The sequence below is a fragment of the Malania oleifera genome, chromosome 8, assembly GCF_029873635.1.
Source record: "Malania oleifera isolate guangnan ecotype guangnan chromosome 8, ASM2987363v1, whole genome shotgun sequence".
Classification (NCBI taxonomy): Eukaryota; Viridiplantae; Streptophyta; class Magnoliopsida; order Santalales; family Ximeniaceae; genus Malania; species Malania oleifera.
Window position 1 is genome coordinate 34,861,173 of NC_080424.1, and position 20,723 is coordinate 34,881,895.

General features: G+C 37.4%; 1 protein-coding gene across 2 annotated transcripts in view; it reads left to right on the forward strand.

The window, feature by feature from the left end:
- The window catches only part of LOC131161930 (protein TIC 40, chloroplastic), a 101,309-nt gene that overhangs the window by 7,921 nt on the left and 72,665 nt on the right, over nucleotides 1–20,723 (forward strand). For both annotated transcript variants that reach the window (XM_058117966.1, XM_058117968.1), the window contains exon 5: nucleotides 16,581–16,836. In XM_058117966.1, the coding sequence (XP_057973949.1) occupies nucleotides 16,581–16,836 (256 nt within the window). The remainder of the gene's footprint in view (nucleotides 1–16,580; nucleotides 16,837–20,723) is intronic.

Below are 20,723 nucleotides of genomic sequence, written 5' to 3' on the forward strand. Positions count from 1 at the left end.
GAAAATATTTTATTTTGATAATATTAGTAATTTGATATTTATGTTCTATAATTTTCAATTTCAACCTTCTTTTCTTTTCTAGTTATTGTATATTTGTCTTATTCATATGTCTTATGTATTTAATAGATTAATAGTGTATAATGTATTTTGTTTTTATTAATTAATTCATCATACATAAACTATTGAGAGAGTATAAATACACACACACACACACACACACACACACAATTTTTAGTCAGTGGTGATTTAGAAAATGTAAATTTGTTTGCCCTTACCAAGCAAATTAGTTGAACAAAGGATCCAAAATGCACTAAAAATATTTCTAAGGGTTAAAAACTTAAAACATGCAAATACGCTAATATGCATAAGGCTGTGTGTGCTTGAAAAAAATTCACTGCCATTACACCCACTTCCTGTTATGTGGCATCTGCTACTTCCGCTTCCTGCTGCACTTGTTACTATTATGTTATGCTACCTGCTACCGCGATATAAAACCATGAGCAGATCGAATCGAAAAGAGGAATTGGAAGTGGAAGTGCAGTCGAACAACAAGAGAAACTCTATAGGGTTGAAAGGGGAAAATTGCCGCACTTTGTTGAAGTCTTGGAGTTGGTGGGAGGCAAGCAAAAGATCCCTAATCCCAAGGGAGAGTTAGGGAAGGAGCATGCACAACCAAAAAGTCATTGGATTTGGAAGGATGCCTTGGTAGGAGAATCATCGCTAAAATTCCAGCAGGGTGAGTGGCATTGCAGCAGGTGTGGAGGTACAACGTGACCTCCTATAAGCATGGTGGCGGCAGATGGTCAGTGGACATCACTTCAGCTAGTGTTTGCAATGTGGAGAGGGCTGAGGGTCAGGAGCTCAAGACTGAAAGAGTGCTTAGAGTTGGGTGGGTCAAGGATTATACATATTACTTCGAACTTGGGTCAGCTGTTGGGTGCTATTGGGCTTGACCCACATGTATTTAAAGGGCAGCATGCTCCAATAACTTGTTTTCTCTGGAGCAGGCCCAAGACAAATCTTTGGTTTTGCAAAGTCCTTTTGTTAGATATTAGGCCCAAAGTCCATTGGAGAATTCCATGAGCAGCATTTAGTTTCAGGTAAATCACTTTCCAAACAGGCTCAAAGTGTGGAAGAGGTGGCTGCGGAGATGGGTGATGACATAGTTGGGCACCGTAAAATTGGTTTTGGGCAGTGCGAGATAATGGAGGAAACATCATTGTGTTACTTAATCTATGACGAGGGTAGACTCTGTGGATGAGCAACATGAGAAGTTAAGCGGTGGGCAGAAGGATGGAGGAAGCGATTTATTGAAGATAGATGGCCTTACCTGTGGTGTTGCTATGGGGGATGAGTAAGGATGCTTTTATGGAGGATTATGGTTTGACCATTCGAAATAGGAATCAGGATGATGCAAGCTTTAGTAATGATAAGGATGGATGAGGTAAAGGAGTCTCAGGTAGCTGATAAGGAAGTAACATTAAAGGTTTATACTTGTGGGAGGCAGAAGAGAAGGATATTGGGGATGGCTCAATTGGGAACTATCTCAGGCCAGATGGGAGGCGAGTTAAGTTCCTCAAAAAACACTTTGATGGTAGTTTTTATATTGAAGGCTCAGATGGAATGAAACAGAAAAGTTAGTGGGGAAACTTTGTTGGAGAAGAAGAACTGGGGGGGGGGGGGGGGGATGGTCTTAAATTTCGATTTCGACTCAAATTTCGAAGCTCCAAAAGTATGGAAATTTCGACGGAAATTTCGATTTCGATGTCAATTTCGATTTGAAAAAATAACGGAAACTAGTATTAAAGCATGAAATTATTTGTGAAACTTTAGAAATGGTTAACAAACATAATAATATTAGTTTTAAGACTAATATATTACAAATTAAATACATCTATGTTTTGTATGAAGTGGAAAAGTCGTAAAATAGTATGTGTATCAAACATGCTTGTAAGATAATGTACGTTAAACATATTCAGTTAATGCAAATGAAATTCATAAATCATTTAAAAATTATTTATTATACAAATATTGATAATTTAGACATGAATGGTTAAATAAAATATTACTATAAGTTTATTTTTTCATATAATTTTAAAAGCACTTGTGATAACCTTTTGTTTCAATAAAATAAATTAAAAGAGAAATTTCACTTCACTCTTGAATCTCTCGTTTGAATTTCGATAAAATTTCATTGCATAGTTAAAATTTCGAGGTTTCGATAAATTTCGGATGATTCATTGAGATTTCGACGGAAATTATGCAAGACGGAAATTGACTGCCATTTCGATTTCGAGGGTGACGGAAATCGGAAATTTGACGGAAATTTCAACAATTTTGTGGAAATTTAAGACCTTTTTTGGGGGGGGGGGGGGACGTATCAGATGAGGTGGGTGATATGGATAGTGATTTTGAATATGATGAAGGGCTTTTCTTAGTTAAGGTTCGTGAACAACTTGATTTTGGTTTAGATGATTCTGATTTTTTTGTTTTGATAGTAAAAGAAGGGTTTCATTAATAGAATAAGAACATACAGTGAGGAGAATAAGACATCTCCTTAACATGGTCTGGGAAGTCCAGATAAAAAAACTCAAAGAAACAACCTGAAAACTGAAAAAACAATAGAACCAACGCAAATCTAGCACTCCAACACAGAACTCCAATCACGCTGAATATCAGAAAAGCTCACCCCCTTAAAATTCCCCAGCTCCACACCCCAAAGAGAAGCCAAATATTGCATCTTTTCCCAAACCTGCAAATGAGATGATTTCTTTCCTAGAAAAATACACGCATTATGCTCCATCCACAGCCCCCAAAGGACTTTAAAAAGAAAAGTGCATTTCCAGAGTGCCGCCCTTTCTTTTTTCCTGCCAAAACCAGCAAATGAAACAGCCAGAAAGTTCTCCACTCCCCCAGAAGTCACCCAATATTCGCCTAAAATACCAAATAGCTTACTTCATACCCTCCAAGCATAATCACAATGAATAAACAAATGCGATGCAGATTCTGAACAATTAATACAAAGAACACGTATGTCTGGAGATATGGCCTTCGAAGGTCTCCTAACCTGCAGCAAGTTATTGTTATTAATTATATCAAGTGCAACCAACCACATAAAAGCCTTGATTTTGAAGGGGACTTTGGGCTTCCAAATGGATCTATAGAGAGGAAAAGGTAAATTAGATCTATTTAGAAAATCACAAAAAGATTTGCAAGAGTAAACCTTTGAAGGATCCAAAAAGGCTAAGACCGACTATCCTCCTCTAAAGAAAAATTAAAGTTACTCAACAAGACTAGCAAAGAGGATAGCTCTACCATCTCTTTGTTGTTTAACAATCTGCAAAAGGGGAATTCCCTAGAAGGCAAAGGACCACTTGAATCAACAACGAAATAAAAGATAGAATCATCCTGTCCTGAGCTCATGCGAAAAAGACGTGAAAAAGAGGTGGATAAAACTGCATTCCCTGACCAAGGATCTTTCCAAAATGGATAGTTCTCAGTAGGATTTTGATATGGGGAAATAAGAGGGGATAACTCTAAGAGATAGCTTTCCAAGGACTTTTCAAAGAACATCAAATCTCAAATTAGTATCCCACTCATTCTCGTTTAATCCACACTTTTAGCAAATGAATGCCACAAGGAAGAATTCTCTAGTGGAAACCGCAAAACCCATCTAGCCAAAAGAGCTGTGTTTTCTAGACACCAAATTTCTAATACCCAAACCACCCTTCTGTTTTGACCTACCCACCATTCCCCACAACCAAATGATCCCTAAAATGCCCTACCCCCGACCACAAGAAGTCCCTTATTATCTTCTCAATCTTGCTAGCAACTCCCACTAGAATCTTGAAAATTGAGAAAATATAAAGGGATACTAGAAAGACAAGTCTGGATAAGTGTTATTCTACCACCAAGAGAAAAAGAGCACCTTTCCACCCATCCTGTCTCCTAGAAACCCTTTCCACAATAGGATCCAAAAATCTAGCAGATCTAGGGTACCCCCCCAAAGTAACCCCAAGATAGGATAGCAGCCAATTCAAAACACTACAATCCACCTCCACAGATAGCTCCTTTACACTCTCGACTGGCAAATTGATAGCCATAATACTGCTTTTCTCCACATCAATCGTAGACTAGAAACTTTATTGAGATGCGAAGGGGAAAAAATATTCATAAAAGAGGGTCTATGATCCTCTAAAAAGAAGATGGTATCATCGGCAATTTGAAGGTGCGACACCCTGACCCCCTCTATTCCCACCTCTAAACCTTTCACTAAACCTCTAACCACTGCCCTATCCACCATCCTAAAAGTATCAGCCACTAAAACAAACAAAAACGGGGAAAGAGGGTCACCTTGCCTAATTCCTCTTGTAGCTTAAACCAAGATTTATACTCATCATTCACTAAAGCCAAGTAGCTCATATTATACAAACAACCTCTAATCCAACGCAGCCATCTCTCACCACATCATTTCCTCCCAAAAATCTTATTCAGGAACTTCCACTTCACTCTATCATATGCTTTCTTAAAATCCAACTTAAAGATGATTCTTCTTTGTCCTTCTCCAATATTCTTAACAAACTCACTGGCAACCAAAATGGCATCCACTATTTGCCTACCCCCACAAACACACATTGAGTCTTAGAGATAGTCTTATCGAGCACCGCATTAAACCTATTAGCTAAAACTTTGGTGATGATTTTTTAGACACTGTAAAATAAGCAAATAGATCTATAGTCCGATATCTTGGTGATTTGTTCTTCTTTGACACAAGTGTTATGAAAGTGGAATTGACACTCTTGCTTAAAGTCCCATTCCCATAGAATTTATTAAAAGCCTAAAGCAAATCAGCCTTAACCACCTCCCAACAATCTTGGAAGAAAGCCATATTAAAACTGTCAGGTTTTGGAGCTTTGCCCCTCAAACCACCTCCTCACCATACGTAGGGTACCATACTAATTCCTCAACCATTGGTCTATTGTCAGCCTCCTTAGAGTACAAATTAGAATAAAACTCAGTGATTTTAGAAGCAATTTGACTTTGATTGGAGGTAACGACCGCTCTATCCACTTCCAACTCCCTAATCAAATTCTTCCTCAATTTCCCAGTACCTATCCTATGAAAAACATCTAGAATTAGATGATTTGATTTTATGGGGGCTCATTCTTCATCTCCCATGGATGATCTAGAGCAAGTTCTTGGATTGAGGAATGATGAATTAGAAGATGTAGAAGATAAGATTGAGAAGAATGAGATAAATACTGATTTTGTCTCATATCCAACATATGTTGGATAAAAAAGGCATGTGGCTAGTGGACTCAGACGGAAAGGAAGTTCACTCGGATGAAGGCACAATCAAGGCTAGGAAGGGGCAACATGAATTGGCTAATTTTGCAATGTTCCCTCAATTACGATTGGAAAGGTCTAAAAAGAGGTTTTCTTAGGTTGTGTTTTGCTTAAGCTTAGGTAGGGTCTTAGGTAGAGGGTAATAGTGGTTTGGATTGTAAGAAGTTTCAGTGAGAAATTTAGTACCCCACCCCATCCAAGAGTGATTTTGGAGGAATTTACCATGCTCCACTTGAGACCGAGAGAGGTTTTGGAGTGATTCCAAAATTTAACCCCTGCCCTCGACCAATTGTTTACCATAGTCGGAAGGAAATGTTCACTCAATTGGTTTGAAAATTGAACAGCTACAATTATGAATTTTATTTTTATATTAAATTTTAATAAATTATATTTAAAGAGTTCAATTACTTTATTTAATAGTATAACTAGGTGCGTCTCATATTTTTATTTTTTGGGAGATGATGAGTTAAGAAGATAATAAGTTGTAAAGATTTTTTTTTTAAATTTTAAAATAAAAACTGATTTATTAAATTACATAAAAGAGCAGCCCGGTGCACAAAGCTCCCATATATGCCGGGTCGGAGAAGGGGCGGACCACGATGGGTCTATAGTATGCAGCCTTACCTTGCGTTTTTGCCAGAGGCTGTTTCCACGCCTCAAACTTGTGATCGCTAGGTCACACATTGACGACTTTCTTGTTGCTCTAGGCTCCCCTTAAATTTATTAAATTACATATATACCCATAATTTGTAAATATATATATATATATATATATATATTTTTGATAAGTAAAGGAAACTTTATTGAAGACGCATCAAGGGGATGCCAGCCCATGGTATAATAAATCAAGCTCCCCAAAGGGTGTTACACAAATCAAAGGTTACATCATAATCATTAATAACAGTCCTACTATGCCAGCTATTGACTGTAGTAAACCAGTGTTCTTTGCTGTTTTGGATTGTTGAGGTTGAATTTTTGAACACTCGCCTATTCCTCTGTTTCCAAACGAAATAGAAAATTGCAAGGGGAATGAGGAGCATAGCCTTTCTTTTTTCCTTTATTGCCTGAATACCTTTCTAGGCCTAGAGTTCTCCTCCCACAAGGTTAGCGACAACCCACCTTTGTCTGACCAGAGTCAGCGCCATATTCCAGAGATTCCTGGTCTAAGTGCAGTGAAGGAGGATGTGCTCAATAGATTCTGCGTTAATCATACAAAGGGGGCATTTATTGGCTACTAACAGACCCCTTCTTTGCAAATTATCATAGTCAAAATCTTACCATGGGTTCCCTAGGGGACATCTGTTGGCTACTAACAGACCACTTCTTTGCAAATTATCCATAGTCAAAATCTTACCATGGGTTGCCTCCCATGCAAGGGAGGAAACTATTGTTGGTGCTGCTGTCTTCCAAATCTGAGTCGAAGGGAAATTAAAGTTGTTTGACTCCAAAGGGAAGAACTTCCTGGAGAAGGACCTAACAGTGAAGGCCCCATTCTCATCTAAGGCCCAAATAGGAAGATCAGTGCTATTATGGTGTTGGGAGCTAAAAAGAAAGTTGTAGAAGTCTGTGAGCTGGTTGAGTTCCCAATCTTCCACATTTCTAAGGAGGGGATGTTCCAAAAGAGCCCCTGATTTGAGGATTGAGGGTGTTGATTGATGCAGGCATATTTATAATGCCGAGTTATAGATGGCTGGAAATAAGACACTAAAAGCTTCTTGATCGCACTATGAATCATGCCAAAAATAAATGTTGTCCTTCCTCCCCACTGGAAACCTAATACAAGAAGCAAAATCATTGTATCCTTTCTTGATGAAATTCCACACCCCTACACCATGTGGTCCTCACTCCTCTGTTAACTTGGGAAATTCAATCGTTATGTTCAAGCCCATATTTTACAGCAATGATTCCTCGCCAAAGATGGTCTTTCTCAATCATGATTCTCCATAACTATTTCCTCAATATGGCTTTATTGAAAAGGACTTAAAACCCAAGCCTCCTAAATGAAAGGGTTGTTTCACCTTGCTCATTTGAAAAGGTGAAATTTGAATTCCGCCCTAAAGCTCCCCTAAAGAAACCTCCTTTGAATTCCTTATAGTCTTTTGGCAACTGAAGTTGGTAGGGGAAGGAGAGACATGAAGTAAACAAGGAGTTCTGTCAAGGTGCTTTTGACAAGAGTGAGTTTGCTACCTTTTGATAAGAAATTCTTCTTCCATCCTATTGACTTTTTTTTCGAAATTTTCATTGGTGGTATCCCATACTCCTTTATCTTTGAATTAGGCACCAAGAGGTAGCCCAAGGTAGTTAATAAGGAAAGTCCACATTTTGCAGTCTAGAAGACCAGCAAGGAGAGGCTCATTACATGTTCTCCAATCGAAATTATTTCACTTTTTCCAAGGTTAACTTTCAAACCAGAAACCGCCTCAAACTATGCCAAGATAGTGTCATCAGCGAACAGGAGATGTGTGACCTCCATAGACCTATCGTGCTTGCCAACTCTAAGGCCTTTGAGCAGCCCTTCTCTTGTAGATTTTATCAACATGAGGCTCAACACCTCCATCACCACAATGAACAAAAAGAGGGATAGAGGGTCCCCTTGTCTTAGACCCTTGGAGGAGCAGAAGAAATCAATGGGGTGCCTATTGATTAACACTGAGAAGCTTGATGTGTTTATTCAATGAGTGATCCAACTACACCAACACTCCCCAAAACCCATTTTCCTGAGAATTAAGAAAAGGAAGTTCCAGTTGATGTGATCGAAAGCTTTCTCCCATAATTTGTAAATATTATTTCTATTAGATACTGCATGAAATCCAAAATAGGGGTTCAAGTGTATCCATCCTAAGTTAATGGTTATAATGTACCGCATGATTTATAACATAAAGTTCAAGCATACGATGACTTGAATGGTGTATTGACTAATCCCCCCACCCCTTACTCACAAAAGAACTGCTAATATCTTGAGCAGCATATCTTGTTCTTGTACCCTTATCACAACCTAAAATGCACCACATTCTAGATAACTATGGTTTGGTACTACTTGAATGATGTTTGTTGATGTTTATTGTGTTCATTATGGCTTGAAATAGTGGTATTTGCTGTGTTTTTGATGCACTTTTATCTTGTTTGTCGTGTGTTTGTGGTATGCTTCGATTTTTGAAAGTCGTGTGTTGGGATGGAGTCCATGAATCCCGAAAGTATATCATTTGTTGTGTATTTTTGATTTTTCTCCCATAGTCAAGGTTGTGTGTGTTGGGATGGAGTCCCCAAATTTCAGAATTATGTTCTCCTCATCAATCATTTGTTCAACTATTGGTGTATTGAGTACTATACTTGTCATGGAGGAGGAGCATTCAAGGTTCTTGCACTATTAGGCATCCCAACTGGCATCTCATCACATTGCATCTTTTGCTTAGATAGGAAATCCTATAGCTTGCATGTCATTTGGTATCTCTCCCACTAACACTAGTCCTTGGGTTATTGATTTTGCTACTACTGACTATATGACAAGTGTAACCAACTTCTTTTCTGCCCTTAGTATTTTAAAAGTTTACCTTGAGTTGCCTTCACTGACGGGCCTACTGCTATAGTAAGGAATAAGAACAGTAAATCCTACTCTCTTAATCTCTCTTTCTTTTGTTTTGTACATTCCTTAATCCCCTTTCAATATCATGTTTGTTAGTAATATTAAGTCACTAAATTGTTATGTAACCTTCTTTTCTGAATTTTTAGTTATTCATGATTTGAAGATGAGGAAGACGATTTGCGTAGGACGTGAGGCTAGTGATATTTATTACTTGGAGTCACTCTCGACTTTTGTTGTTGCGATACCACTTCAAATCCATTTCCCCTTGGTCATCCTTCTCTGGACAAGTTAAAATAGCTAGTCTAATATTGAATGTTAGTCTTGTCACTTGGGAAAACACCATCGCTTGTCCTTTGCTTCCCGAGTCAATAAATAAGTGGTTAGCCCTTTCATGTTTGTTCATTTTTGATGTTTGGGTCCTAGTTGTGTCATGCCAAAGTTGGGATTTTGATACTTGGTTTAATTTGTCAATTACTACTACAAGATGACTTGGTTGTATTTCATGAAAGATTGTTGTGAGTTGTTTAATGTCTTTTGTGACTCCTGTTCTCGAATGAGGGCTCTTTTTGATCTCAGTTTTATCTACACACATAGTGATAATGCCAAGGAGTACTTGAGTACCCAATTCACTACCTATATGACTAACTCTAACTTTAGTATGATCCATCAGTCATGTTATGCCCATAGTCCACCGAAAAATGAAGTCGTGGTGTAAAAAATAAACGTATTCTCAAAGGCACTCGTGTCCTATTGTATCAGATTAATGTCCCAAAGTATTTTTTGGAAGTGATACTGTGTTCACTACTTGCTCCCTCAATAAAATGTCATCCTCTTATCTTTGGTGGTAAATACTATATTTTGTTATTGTCCTAAAGGCTTTTTTATTCACACTTCCTTCTCATATATTTGATTGTGTCCTTTGTCCTTCATTTAAGTCCAAGATTGGATAAATTGGGTTACTGTTCTATCAAATGTATACATACATATATATATATATATATATATATATATAAATATATTTTTGGGGCTACCCTTGTACTCAAAAGGGATTTTGATGTTATAGCCCTATTTTACGCTGATTCTTTGTTTGTGCTAATGCTACTTTCTTCAATTCTATAACATAAAGTTTTGATTCATTAAGTCATATTGACCTTGATGAGTCCCTTCCTCTTCCTAGCCTTACAAAACCTAGCCTATTATCTCATCTTACTCCTCATCAAGTTTGAATCCTTCTTATCACTTGGATCATCCTAATTTATAGGTGTACACATGATGAAGACTCAAGGGAGGAGAACCTCCTCAAGCTTCTACCCTACACCTCTAGTTCTTTTGTTTGTTGATTTCCCAAGATTTTGATCTTTTTATTGCTGTTTGGAAAGGTAAACACAGTTGTACCCAACATCCAATCTCTAATTTTGTTTGCTATGATTCTTGTCACCTTCATACTATTTTTTTTGTTAGTACCTTGTCTTTTGTTGTTCTCCCAAAATATGTTTTTGATGCCCTTAACCCATTGTGGGTGGAGGATTGTAATGATTGACAAGATGCATGTGTTATATGATAATGATACTTGGGAATTGATACCTCTTCCTTTTGATTAGTTAGTGGTTTGTTGCTGCTGGTTTTATACCATAAAAGTCAATCTAGATGGCTCTATGGCTCGTTTGAGGCCTTGTCTTGTTGCTAGGGGATACACTTAGGCGTACGGATTGGATTATTTTGACATTTTCTCCCCGTCACCATGCTTGTCTAATTGTTCATCTCCTTAGCCACCATGTGTCATTGGCATGTGCATTAGTTAGATGTGAAGAATATGTTCCTAGATGATCTTCAAGAGGAGGTCTATATGGAAAACCATTTGGGTTTGTTGCTCAAAAGGTCGCAATTAGTTTGTCAATTTGTGTATGGTCTCACGTAGTCTCCTAGAGCATGGTTTGGTCAATTCAGTGATGTAGTGCTTGAGTTTGGTCTTCAGTGGTTTGCGGTAGATTGCTTTGTTCTTGTAGCATTTTGCCCATTGTGTATATGGATGATATGTAACTATTGGTGACAACGATCAATGTATCCAATGCTTGAAGAATTTTGTACAGACTAAATTTTAGACACATTTAAGCCTTTTAGGGTGATTGAAATGCTTCTTATGCATAGAAGTATCCAAATCTCAATTAAAAAAAAAAATTTGTTATTAAATAATTAAACATGGATTAATACCTATTTTATTCAATTTTTATTTTAAAAATATTCCTCATTTCCAATTTGATCCGACCTATAGGAATATGGCTCAAGGGTGCTGAAAACTTTATGAACTGCATCTAACAAATAAGGATCTTCCCCAACATCTTCTTTGTATTATCATTTAGAAAATAAGTTATTAATTAATTAAAGTAAAATGTCGTAAGTAATTTGATATATGAATTTATTGAAATTTATAAATATTTTAAATTTTTTACCTATTGCATGAAGAGGATGTTCAAAGGTTCTCTCCCACCGGTCATTGATTACTTTGAGAACCCATCTTGCACTTCTTGCCCCTACTTCAATTGTCTCTTTCATCACCCTCATTGCTTCAAACACAATCCCTAATGTTGGCCACACTTCATTGTCAACCATGCACACTTGATATATGGGCTCATAACTGTTACAAACTTTTGCCATTCTATCCCAAAATTGATGGTTAAGAACTGTGTTTTCAAGTTCTCTACCCAATTTTGTTCGACTAAGAGAATGTTCAGCCTATTCATCATATATGAATAGAGATTTTAAGCCTACTATTTTTTTTTATTTGTATGCTGTCAAGGGCAATGTAGTTTGTAGCAAATCATGTAGCCTGGACAGACAATATCCCCTTGACAATGCTCTCTCATTTGAGCAAGCAACCATCCATGGTTATATATAAAATTAGTGATTTGTCTCCCTTGCAAGATCATTGTGTTTACTGCCTCTCTTTTTTCAATCTCCTAAAAAATGAGATCAATGCAATGGGCAGCGCAAGGAGTCTAGTACAAGTTGAATTTTTTCATTAATTTTAGACATGTTTTCTTGTATGCACCACCATTATTTGTCACCACCTAGGCAACGTGTTGCTTTCCTACTTCTTTCACTACATGTTTTATAGGCCATATATATATTCATGGTCTTTTATTTTGTTGGATAATTTTGTAGGGCCTGTCCATCAATCACACATTACAGTGCAACCATATGTGGCCTCACTTTTTCTTCACTTCTTTTACGTGGCCTTCCATTTTTTTTACCTCTAAATCAAGGTATTTTGCTCTAATTTTATAGGGTGTCGGTGGATCGACTCCCGTTCTTACTACTTGGCAATCTCACACCATGTTTTTAAAGTGAAGTGATTTTGCCTTCTAAGGTGGAACATTGTCATATACAAAAAACTTTGAACCAACCTATTCATTTCTTCTTTTACTTTACCTCCTTCGAATAAATTTTTCAAGCTTTTTCGTTTTCTGCAGCTGACTTGCAATACTGAGGCTTTGAAATATATGACTTTGCTTCTGGCTCTCTCACACTTTGAGATCACCTCATGGGAGGTTGCCCTCCACTGCTACCAGTCCTAGAACTGCCCCCTTGTTGGCTGCCTGCAAACTGACAAGATTGGTCTCGTTCCCATTCCATCTGTTTTGAAGCATAGAATGCTCAATGGTGTGCAGACCTCTTATAGGGAGAAATGTTAGACGGGTATACAATATCATTAGCATGGTCCTCTTCATCAATTTCTTGTGGTTGCATCAAATTCCCACACAATTCATTTTTTATATCTTCCATTCTATCTACTTTCTTTGCTTTAGTTTTTCTTTCTAAAACAATTCTCATTTCTTGTTTTACTTCTCGAGGTACTTTACCATAGAATTTTATATCATGCTGTGGATCATAATTTGCGAAGTGTATATTTAATCATGTTGCTCCACCACCCTACATTTGTATCCTGCAATATTTGCAAATAAATCTGTTCTTTACGCTAGGCATTGGATGCCCATGTTCCCATGTTGGACCTTCTTTTCTTCCTTTGGGCTTTTTTATAAATAATTTTACTTTCCTACAAGGTTACAATGATTAGGTTTTAAATTAGTGAACAATTTTAAAAGAGAATTATTTTGATGCTAAATCAAGATAAAATTATCAAATAAGGCAATCATTAAAATATTAAATTAAATTTACGAAATTAATGATAATTTACAAAATTACTAATTTATACTATAGTAAGCTAATAAGTAGTAAATTACTTTAATTTTATTTTAGTTACTAAACTTACTATTTAGTATCACTATTTACTTGGAGTCTAGGATTAAGAGGGGAAATGGGAGAGGTTAATAGGGATTTGTGATTTAAGGAGGGGCAATCTTGTAAATAGATGGGGGGTGGGTGGGAGGGAGAATTTAAATACAAGTTACTTAACCAGCTTATCTCCACTTTTGCTGGTTGTTGCTCATGCTTGTGGAGTATGGAGTCTGCGACTCTGCGAGTGGGAGATTGCAGAGATGGGAGGGAGGTGCTGCTGGCTGGGACTTGGAGGTGGATGTGGAGGGTGGAGCCGAAGGCTAGAGGGAAGGAGACGAAGGACCGAAGGGGTAGAGCTGAAGGTTAGGTTTCGTTTTTTTTTTTTTTTTTGAGTTTGAAGGTGGAAGATGGAAGAAGAAGAAGTCTTCGTGAGGACCTCGAGGTATGTATGCTTATGCATGCTACACAGCTAATTTGCAGAAAAACTTTGCCTTTGTTTTTGCATTATTGTGTTGATTTTCTCATTGGTAGTCTTCAGCCTCTTGATGAATTTGTGGAATAGCTGGAAAAATGGTTTGCATGCAGATTGCAGAGCATCTCTAAAAAAAAGGGCAGCCCGGTGCACAAAGCTCCCACGTATGCGTGGTTCGGGGAAGGGGCAGACCACAATGGGTCTATAGTACGCAGCCTTACTTTGCATTTTTGCAAGAGGTTGTTTCCATGCCTCGAACCCGTGACCTCCAAGTCACATGGTGACAACCTTACCATTGCGCCTAAGCTCCCCTTCAGAGCATCTCTGCAAGATTTTTTTTTTCCTTGTCACAACTCATCTGAGAAGTGAGAACTGAACTGAGATTCGACTAATAACCAAGTCCAACAATCCAATACTCCAGTCTCCAAATGTCTCTTCTCCGCCCTCTCAAATCTGTCCACTGTATACTCATGGGTTGCACAAAAAGAACCGTGGGAAAAACAAAACGAAGGCAGAGAGCAGCACTGAAATTTCACCCTCCAATTTTCTTTCTTTTTTCCCCCATAATTTCCAGAAAATTTTGGGAGAGCAACCGAAGTTTCCAAAAATTTAGAATTTCCAAGAGAAATTTACTGAAATCTCAAAATTTCGGTTGAATTTCTGCAAAAACAAATCTGTATCTCAATTTCGCTGAGACCCCTGATATCCAAAATTTTGACCCAAATTTCAACATTTCGACTGAAATTTAAGTCCTTGATTCTCTTTGAGCTTTTGCAGCAGGGTGCTTTCAGGGAACGTGGTTATTGGATTTCCAGTAGGATTGGTAGGTGGCTTTATTAGCTTGATTTGTTTGTATTTTTTATTTTTTTAGTTTCTATTTCATTATTTGAGGATTTATTATCCTTCTGTATTTACATTTTTATGAATGCTATCCCTTCTAGTGATATCCTTTGAAAAAAGGTTGCAGAGTGATGAGGGAATATCTTTGTTTTGGCATGCATGAGAATAGGTATCATTTGGTTAGTCAGGAGGTTATGTGCATCAGATCTAAATCTGAGGAGGTTTGGGACTTGGTAATTTGGTGTCCATAGACATTGCTCATGTAGAGAAATAGTTGTGTATTGCTCTTGGAAACTCTCTTTGGCACAAGGTGATTAAAAACAAGATTTCTCTTCTAGAGAATGTTGGGTTGGAATGTTAATAATTGTAGAAGTATTACTTCATGAGAGTCCTTGGAGGTTCATTTATCACAGTCTTTTATTCTTTCCTTTTCTTTAGTATAAAGTTGGTTATGATTCTTGTGTTTATTTTAGGAAGGATTTTGGAAAGGTGATTTGACTTTCTCTATTGATTTACTTCATTTTTACCACTTTTTGTTTGCATAATGCCCCTATTTTTGGTTTATTTTATTTTATTTCTGTTACGGATTCTGTTTCTTAGAACTTTCATTCTTTGTAGAAGCCTTAACTATTGGGAGGTTGAGAAACTTACTTTGTTGATTAGGGTTCTGTTTCTTGGAACTTTCTTTCTTGGTAGAAGTCTTTACTATTGGGAGGTTGAGAAACATACTTTGTCGGCTCATTTTGTTAAATTCTTTTAAGTCTTCATCAGGAGGGGTTGTAGGTTGTGGGCACTGGATGCTTCTGGCTTCTTTTAAATCCTTTTATTCTCTTTTGACTCTGTTTTTTTTTCTTTTTTCCCTAGCCAATGTCATTTGGAAAGCTGAAATTCTAAGGTTGAGGCTTTTGTTTGGTTGGCAGTCTTTTATAGAGTTAGCACCAACAATCTGTTGTAGATTAGAAGTCATTCCAATGTCCTTTCTTTTCATATTTGTCTTCTATTTTTTTTTTTTCCCTTTTTGGGTTTGTGGGGTGGGGGGGGGGGGGGATGGAATTGACATGGTGGCTTTGCTTGGATTCCTTGGACGGTTTTTGCTTCCTGCTTTGCTTCTTTTATAGGTTTTAGGAGAGATGAGGATGGTTAGAAGGTTATGGAGATGTGCAGTCTTTGTGACCATGGTGCATTTAATTGGGGAGGAACCCTTGGATCTTTTCTTTGGAATAGTGTTCTTTTGCTTGGATTCTTATGGGTGTACTCCTGTGGTTGTTGTTACTTGTTACTAAGGAATATGCATAAGAGTTTCAGTATGAAGGGAAAGCTTGACTATCGATTGTTTTTACGTATTTGTCTTTTTTGATTTTTGTATTCTTTTCCCCCCCTTTTTTTTTTGCTCTTTTTGGAGAATGTCATCCTATCATTGTATCTTCTTCTATCTCTCTCTCTCTCTCTCTCTCAATATCTCTTAATAACTTTTCTTTTTTTGTAAAAAAAAAATAGTAATAATGTGGGTGAAGTTTTGAGGTTTAGGTAAGAAATGAACAGAAGGTTTTTGGCAGTATGTTTGGTCTTCTGACCTTTGAGTTTTGGGAAAGGAAAGGAATCATAAACTTGAACAACTTACATCATCCTCTGTTTAGTCTTTGTGCGTTTTTAGTTGTATTAATTTTAATGATTTCGATAGGGGTTGGAGGATGTGTGGGCCTCTTGTAATTTTGCCTTTTTGTTGGGAACATCTTGTTCTGCCTTTGCTTTTTCTTTCTTAATGGTCTTATTTTTCTGTGAAAATAGGGAGAAAAATTTCTTACTGAGATTGTGCATAAAACTAGACTTGTCCATTTGCATTATTGGAACTTGGGAGAACCCAAATTCTTATTTATTTCTTGATTGTTATGGAACTGGGATTGCACATTTTAAGTCTTCATTTTGTCCTTTTTTGATGCTTTTGTGCTGATGATTGGTTGATCTTTGATTCGCTGGAATTTAACTCGACACTTGGGTAAATAATTCTCTTATATGGTGGTAAAATTCATAACTAATATAATTTTAAACTGTTTCCATTTGTTTATTTATGTTTGCACATTGTTTTTGAATTTATTTTTCCAGAAGTATGCAATGCAGCAAGCTTTCAAAACTATGATGGGCCAGATGAACACACAAAATAACCAATTCAATAATGCTGCCTTTTCTCCGGGATCTCCATTTCCATTTTCAGCACCATTAGCATCTGGGCCGGCTAGCTCAACTTCTCCGGTTGCTTCTGAACCTGTGGTTACTGTAGATGTACCTGCAACTGAAGTGGAAGCAGCACCAGCCATTGACAAAGATGACACAGAAACAATAAAGGAACACAAAAAATGTGGTACCAAAGAATCTCTTTTACTGTTGCAATTTTCCTTTTCTTTTTTATTTTTGTCAAATCTAGAGTTTGTGTATGTTGAAGCATTTGGGGAATTGGAAGATCTACACACAATGATAGGTCTTACCCTCAATTTATAATATATATATATATATATATATATGTATATTTATTATGTCAATTGCATAACAACCACAATACCCTCACTACTCTTGCCTACTAGCATAGCAGTAAATATGCTCAATGCCCAATGTAACAGCTAAAATGACCAGTCACTCTCTTCTTCAAGCTGGAGCTAGATATCATATGCTCCTAGCTTGCTACAAATGAATTTAACATGAAAATGAACCCACCCATACCCCCCCAAGGTGGCTTTTCAAGAGGACCTTTTAAAAAGAAATTGATGAAAAAGAGTTTATGGATATTGTTTTAAAAATGTTTACCCCCCTCCCTCCTGTGAAGAAGGAGCTGTTAAAAAGAAAAAGCTTGCTTTGAGTCTTAGGTAAAAAAAGTTGTAGGGTGCCTAAATGTATTTAGAATGACTAAAATGGATATGTATTTTTAGGAAATATAATTATTGCATTGTCAGTTTTGTAATATTTGAAAGAAATTTAGTACAACAATGGAATAGAATAATTTGTTGGAGAAAAAGCTAGTTTTTAGCTTTTAAAAGCTTTAAATCTGTAACTTCTGAAAGCTCCCTAATAAAGCTAAAAATGGCTTTCAAAAGCTGGGAAATCTATATACCAAACCCTTTAGACTCAGCTTTTTCTTTTGAAAGGAGAAGTTGGGGCAAAAAAAAAGGGGGGGGGGGGGGGGAACTCACCCTAAATCTGCAAGTTACAATTCAGACTTAACATGAATGGTTGTAATGTGCTTGTGTGCTTGTTTTTCTCAAACAAAGTAACAACCAACATCAATATTTTTTATGTGCTCATGAAAGATTGGGCTGGAGGCGATATGAATAGCAGCTTAATTATCACACATCAACTTCATAAATTGAAAATGTCGTTAACCAAGTTCTTCCAACATGTTCTTTAACTAAACAGGTTCATATGTGGTGTGAGCCATAGCAAGATACTCTGACTCAGTGGATGACCTGGCCACCATGGTTTGTTTCTAACTCTTCTAGGATACCAAGGTATCACCAACAAAAATACAATATCTGGTTGTATCAATTGTTGGAAGGTGATCTTGCCCAATCTTCATAGTTATATCCCTAAATATAAGTGTGACCTAATCCTGATATAAGAGACTTATCCCTGGTGCACCTTTGAGGCATCTCAAGATGTGAATGATAGCATTCCAATAACTTGTTCTGAGAATCAAGATACTAGCTCACAACTCCTATTGCAAAAGTTGCATTTGGTCGAGTAACCGTGAGATAGTCCAATTTCGCAACAAGTCTTCGATACCGTCCTAGGTTGGTTAACAAATCACCCTTATTTGGTAATTACTTCTAGAACCCATGAGTGTCTCCACTGTTTTGGATCTCAATAGTCCAGTCTCATCCAAGAGGTTAGGAATATACTTCCATTGCGACAAAACAGTTCTCCCGTGAGACTTGGGTACTTCTGTACACAAAAAATATTTCAATGGTCCTAAATCTCAATAATCATCACCATTAATCACAATATATCCATGTACGTAATAAAGTAGAGCCTTACCAAATGTGGTGTGGCAGTAAAATACAATATGATCTATTGTGCTCTGTTGAAGGTTGATGCAATTCTGCAGTTTCAATTTAATTTTCTGTTTGTGTCAAGTGGTTTATTTATGGGTGCTAGGGGTATTTTTGTAATTTCAAAATTTTGGGGATTATTTTGGTCAAATTGGCTTTGGGGGTATGATTTTGTAATATTCGAGGTATTTTTGTAAGGGGAGTTATTTCCAGTGGGGCTTTGGAAGATAAGCTGTTTCTAGAAGGGGTTATGTGCAAAATAGGAATTGGCTACTCTTGGAAGCTTTAGGGCTAGTATAAATAGGAGTCTTCAGTCACTTTTTCAGGAGGTTTTTTGTCATTTTATCTTTGAGAATATTTTCTCCAGAGCTCAGCCCCAGACCAGGTAGGGTTGTGAAGATTTGGAGGCTAGGGTTTTGAGGAAGACCCTGCGGTGCCTACCAATCCCTCCATCACAGCTAAATGCACAAGAGGCTAACAGAAAGCCACTGTTACTGTTCTGAAACAGTGCCAAAACAGGTACTGATTTAAGGATTAAGTTGTTTTTTTGTGACTAGAAACTGTCTTATTTGCTGAACTTAAATTCACAGAAGTCATGTCTTTATTATTTTATGGATTTAGTTGTTATTTGAATCAAGAAAGGTTGCTGAAACACTATCCTGAAATATCAGTCTTTATTTCTGAATTTCTCATTCCTTTTCTACACCTATTTGCATCAAATTGGTATTAGAGCAAGTTTGTCTTGTGGGTACGTTGCTGCAGGGGGTGGAAGAGGAAATAGGGGCCATAGAGGTAGATACATGACTGTTGAGATGTTTGAAGAGCTGCAGGAACAAATTAGACTACTTAATCAGCTTGTTACACAATCTGTGGGTAATTGAGGCCATTGAAATGACAGTGATAATGAATATAATTTTGTTAGAGGAGCAAAAACGAAATAAATGAGCAATCTGAGGCTGAAATTGACAGCTCTAGTGATGATAGGAGTTCTGAAAATGAAAGGCCTGCACAACATAATGAGAGGCCTCCAAGATGGGAAGATTGCATTGCAGGTGCTCTTTAAAATTCAAGGCAGTATGGTGTACAAATAAATATTTCAGATTTTGATGGTGATATGGAAGCCAAAGAATTCTTGGACTGGATTGATAGCATTGATTATTGAGAGTTATTTTGAATGGAAAGATGTGTCGGAAGAGAGGAAAATGAAGCTTGTGGGAGCAAAGCTCAGGGGACCTGCTTATACTTGGCGGAAACATTATCAAAATCATTGTGAGAACATGGGGAAAAGGAAAGTCAGAGGATGGAATGAAAGAGAAGCTGAAGGCTCAAAATATTCCCTGGGATTATGAGCAAACCTTGTACCAAAGGGTTCAAAACTTGAGGCAGCATGGGAATTCAGTCAAAGAGTACTTCATTTCTGTTCCTCATTTCTGCCATCAATTGGTCCAATAAGAATCCCTTGTTTGATTCACAGACTCCCATCTCATCATCGGAGTCTTAAGTATTGAAGAGAAAAAAAGGCAGCCTGGTGCGCAAAGCTTCCACATATGCAGGGTCTGGGAAAGGGGCAGACCATGATGGGTCTATAGTACGCAGCCTTACCTGGTCTTTTCTGATCGCTAATTCTCTGCATGCTCAGGATGGTTGGGAGGCTGCTTCATCCCTCTCATAACAGAGTATAGAAGAAAGAGCTTGCTGCATAAGAACAATAGACTGTAACTTTTGAATCGTTCGACCTCCTGGAACAGTTCCTGCCGTAACCTCCTTTGAAACCATTTCATCACTTTGGATCAAAATATTGTCTAGGATATTCCCTCCACCTGATGCAACCCCTGTGAATCCTGCAAATCATTCTGGACTGCTTCCAATGCTTTATCATTCCCTTTGTCTTAACTAGTCTATGGTCGAGTTGTCCACAAACTTAAACTGACTTAATTCCAAGAGTGAACTCGACCCAATACCATTCTTTACTTACCCTTTCATGCAAGAGAGCCTGACCCCCATTCAAGCTCACAACCATTGAAGCAGGTGAGCAGGTCTAGCAATTCTGCTAGTTACATTTTTAATGGCACACTTGAATACAGGCACTGCCAGAACTTAGGCCCACGTCTCTGGAGTCTGTCAAAAGTAGGCATATACCTGTAAGACCCAGAATTTTAAAAATTTAAAGTAGCCACTGAGACTCTATAAAATCAAGAAAGGGGCTCTT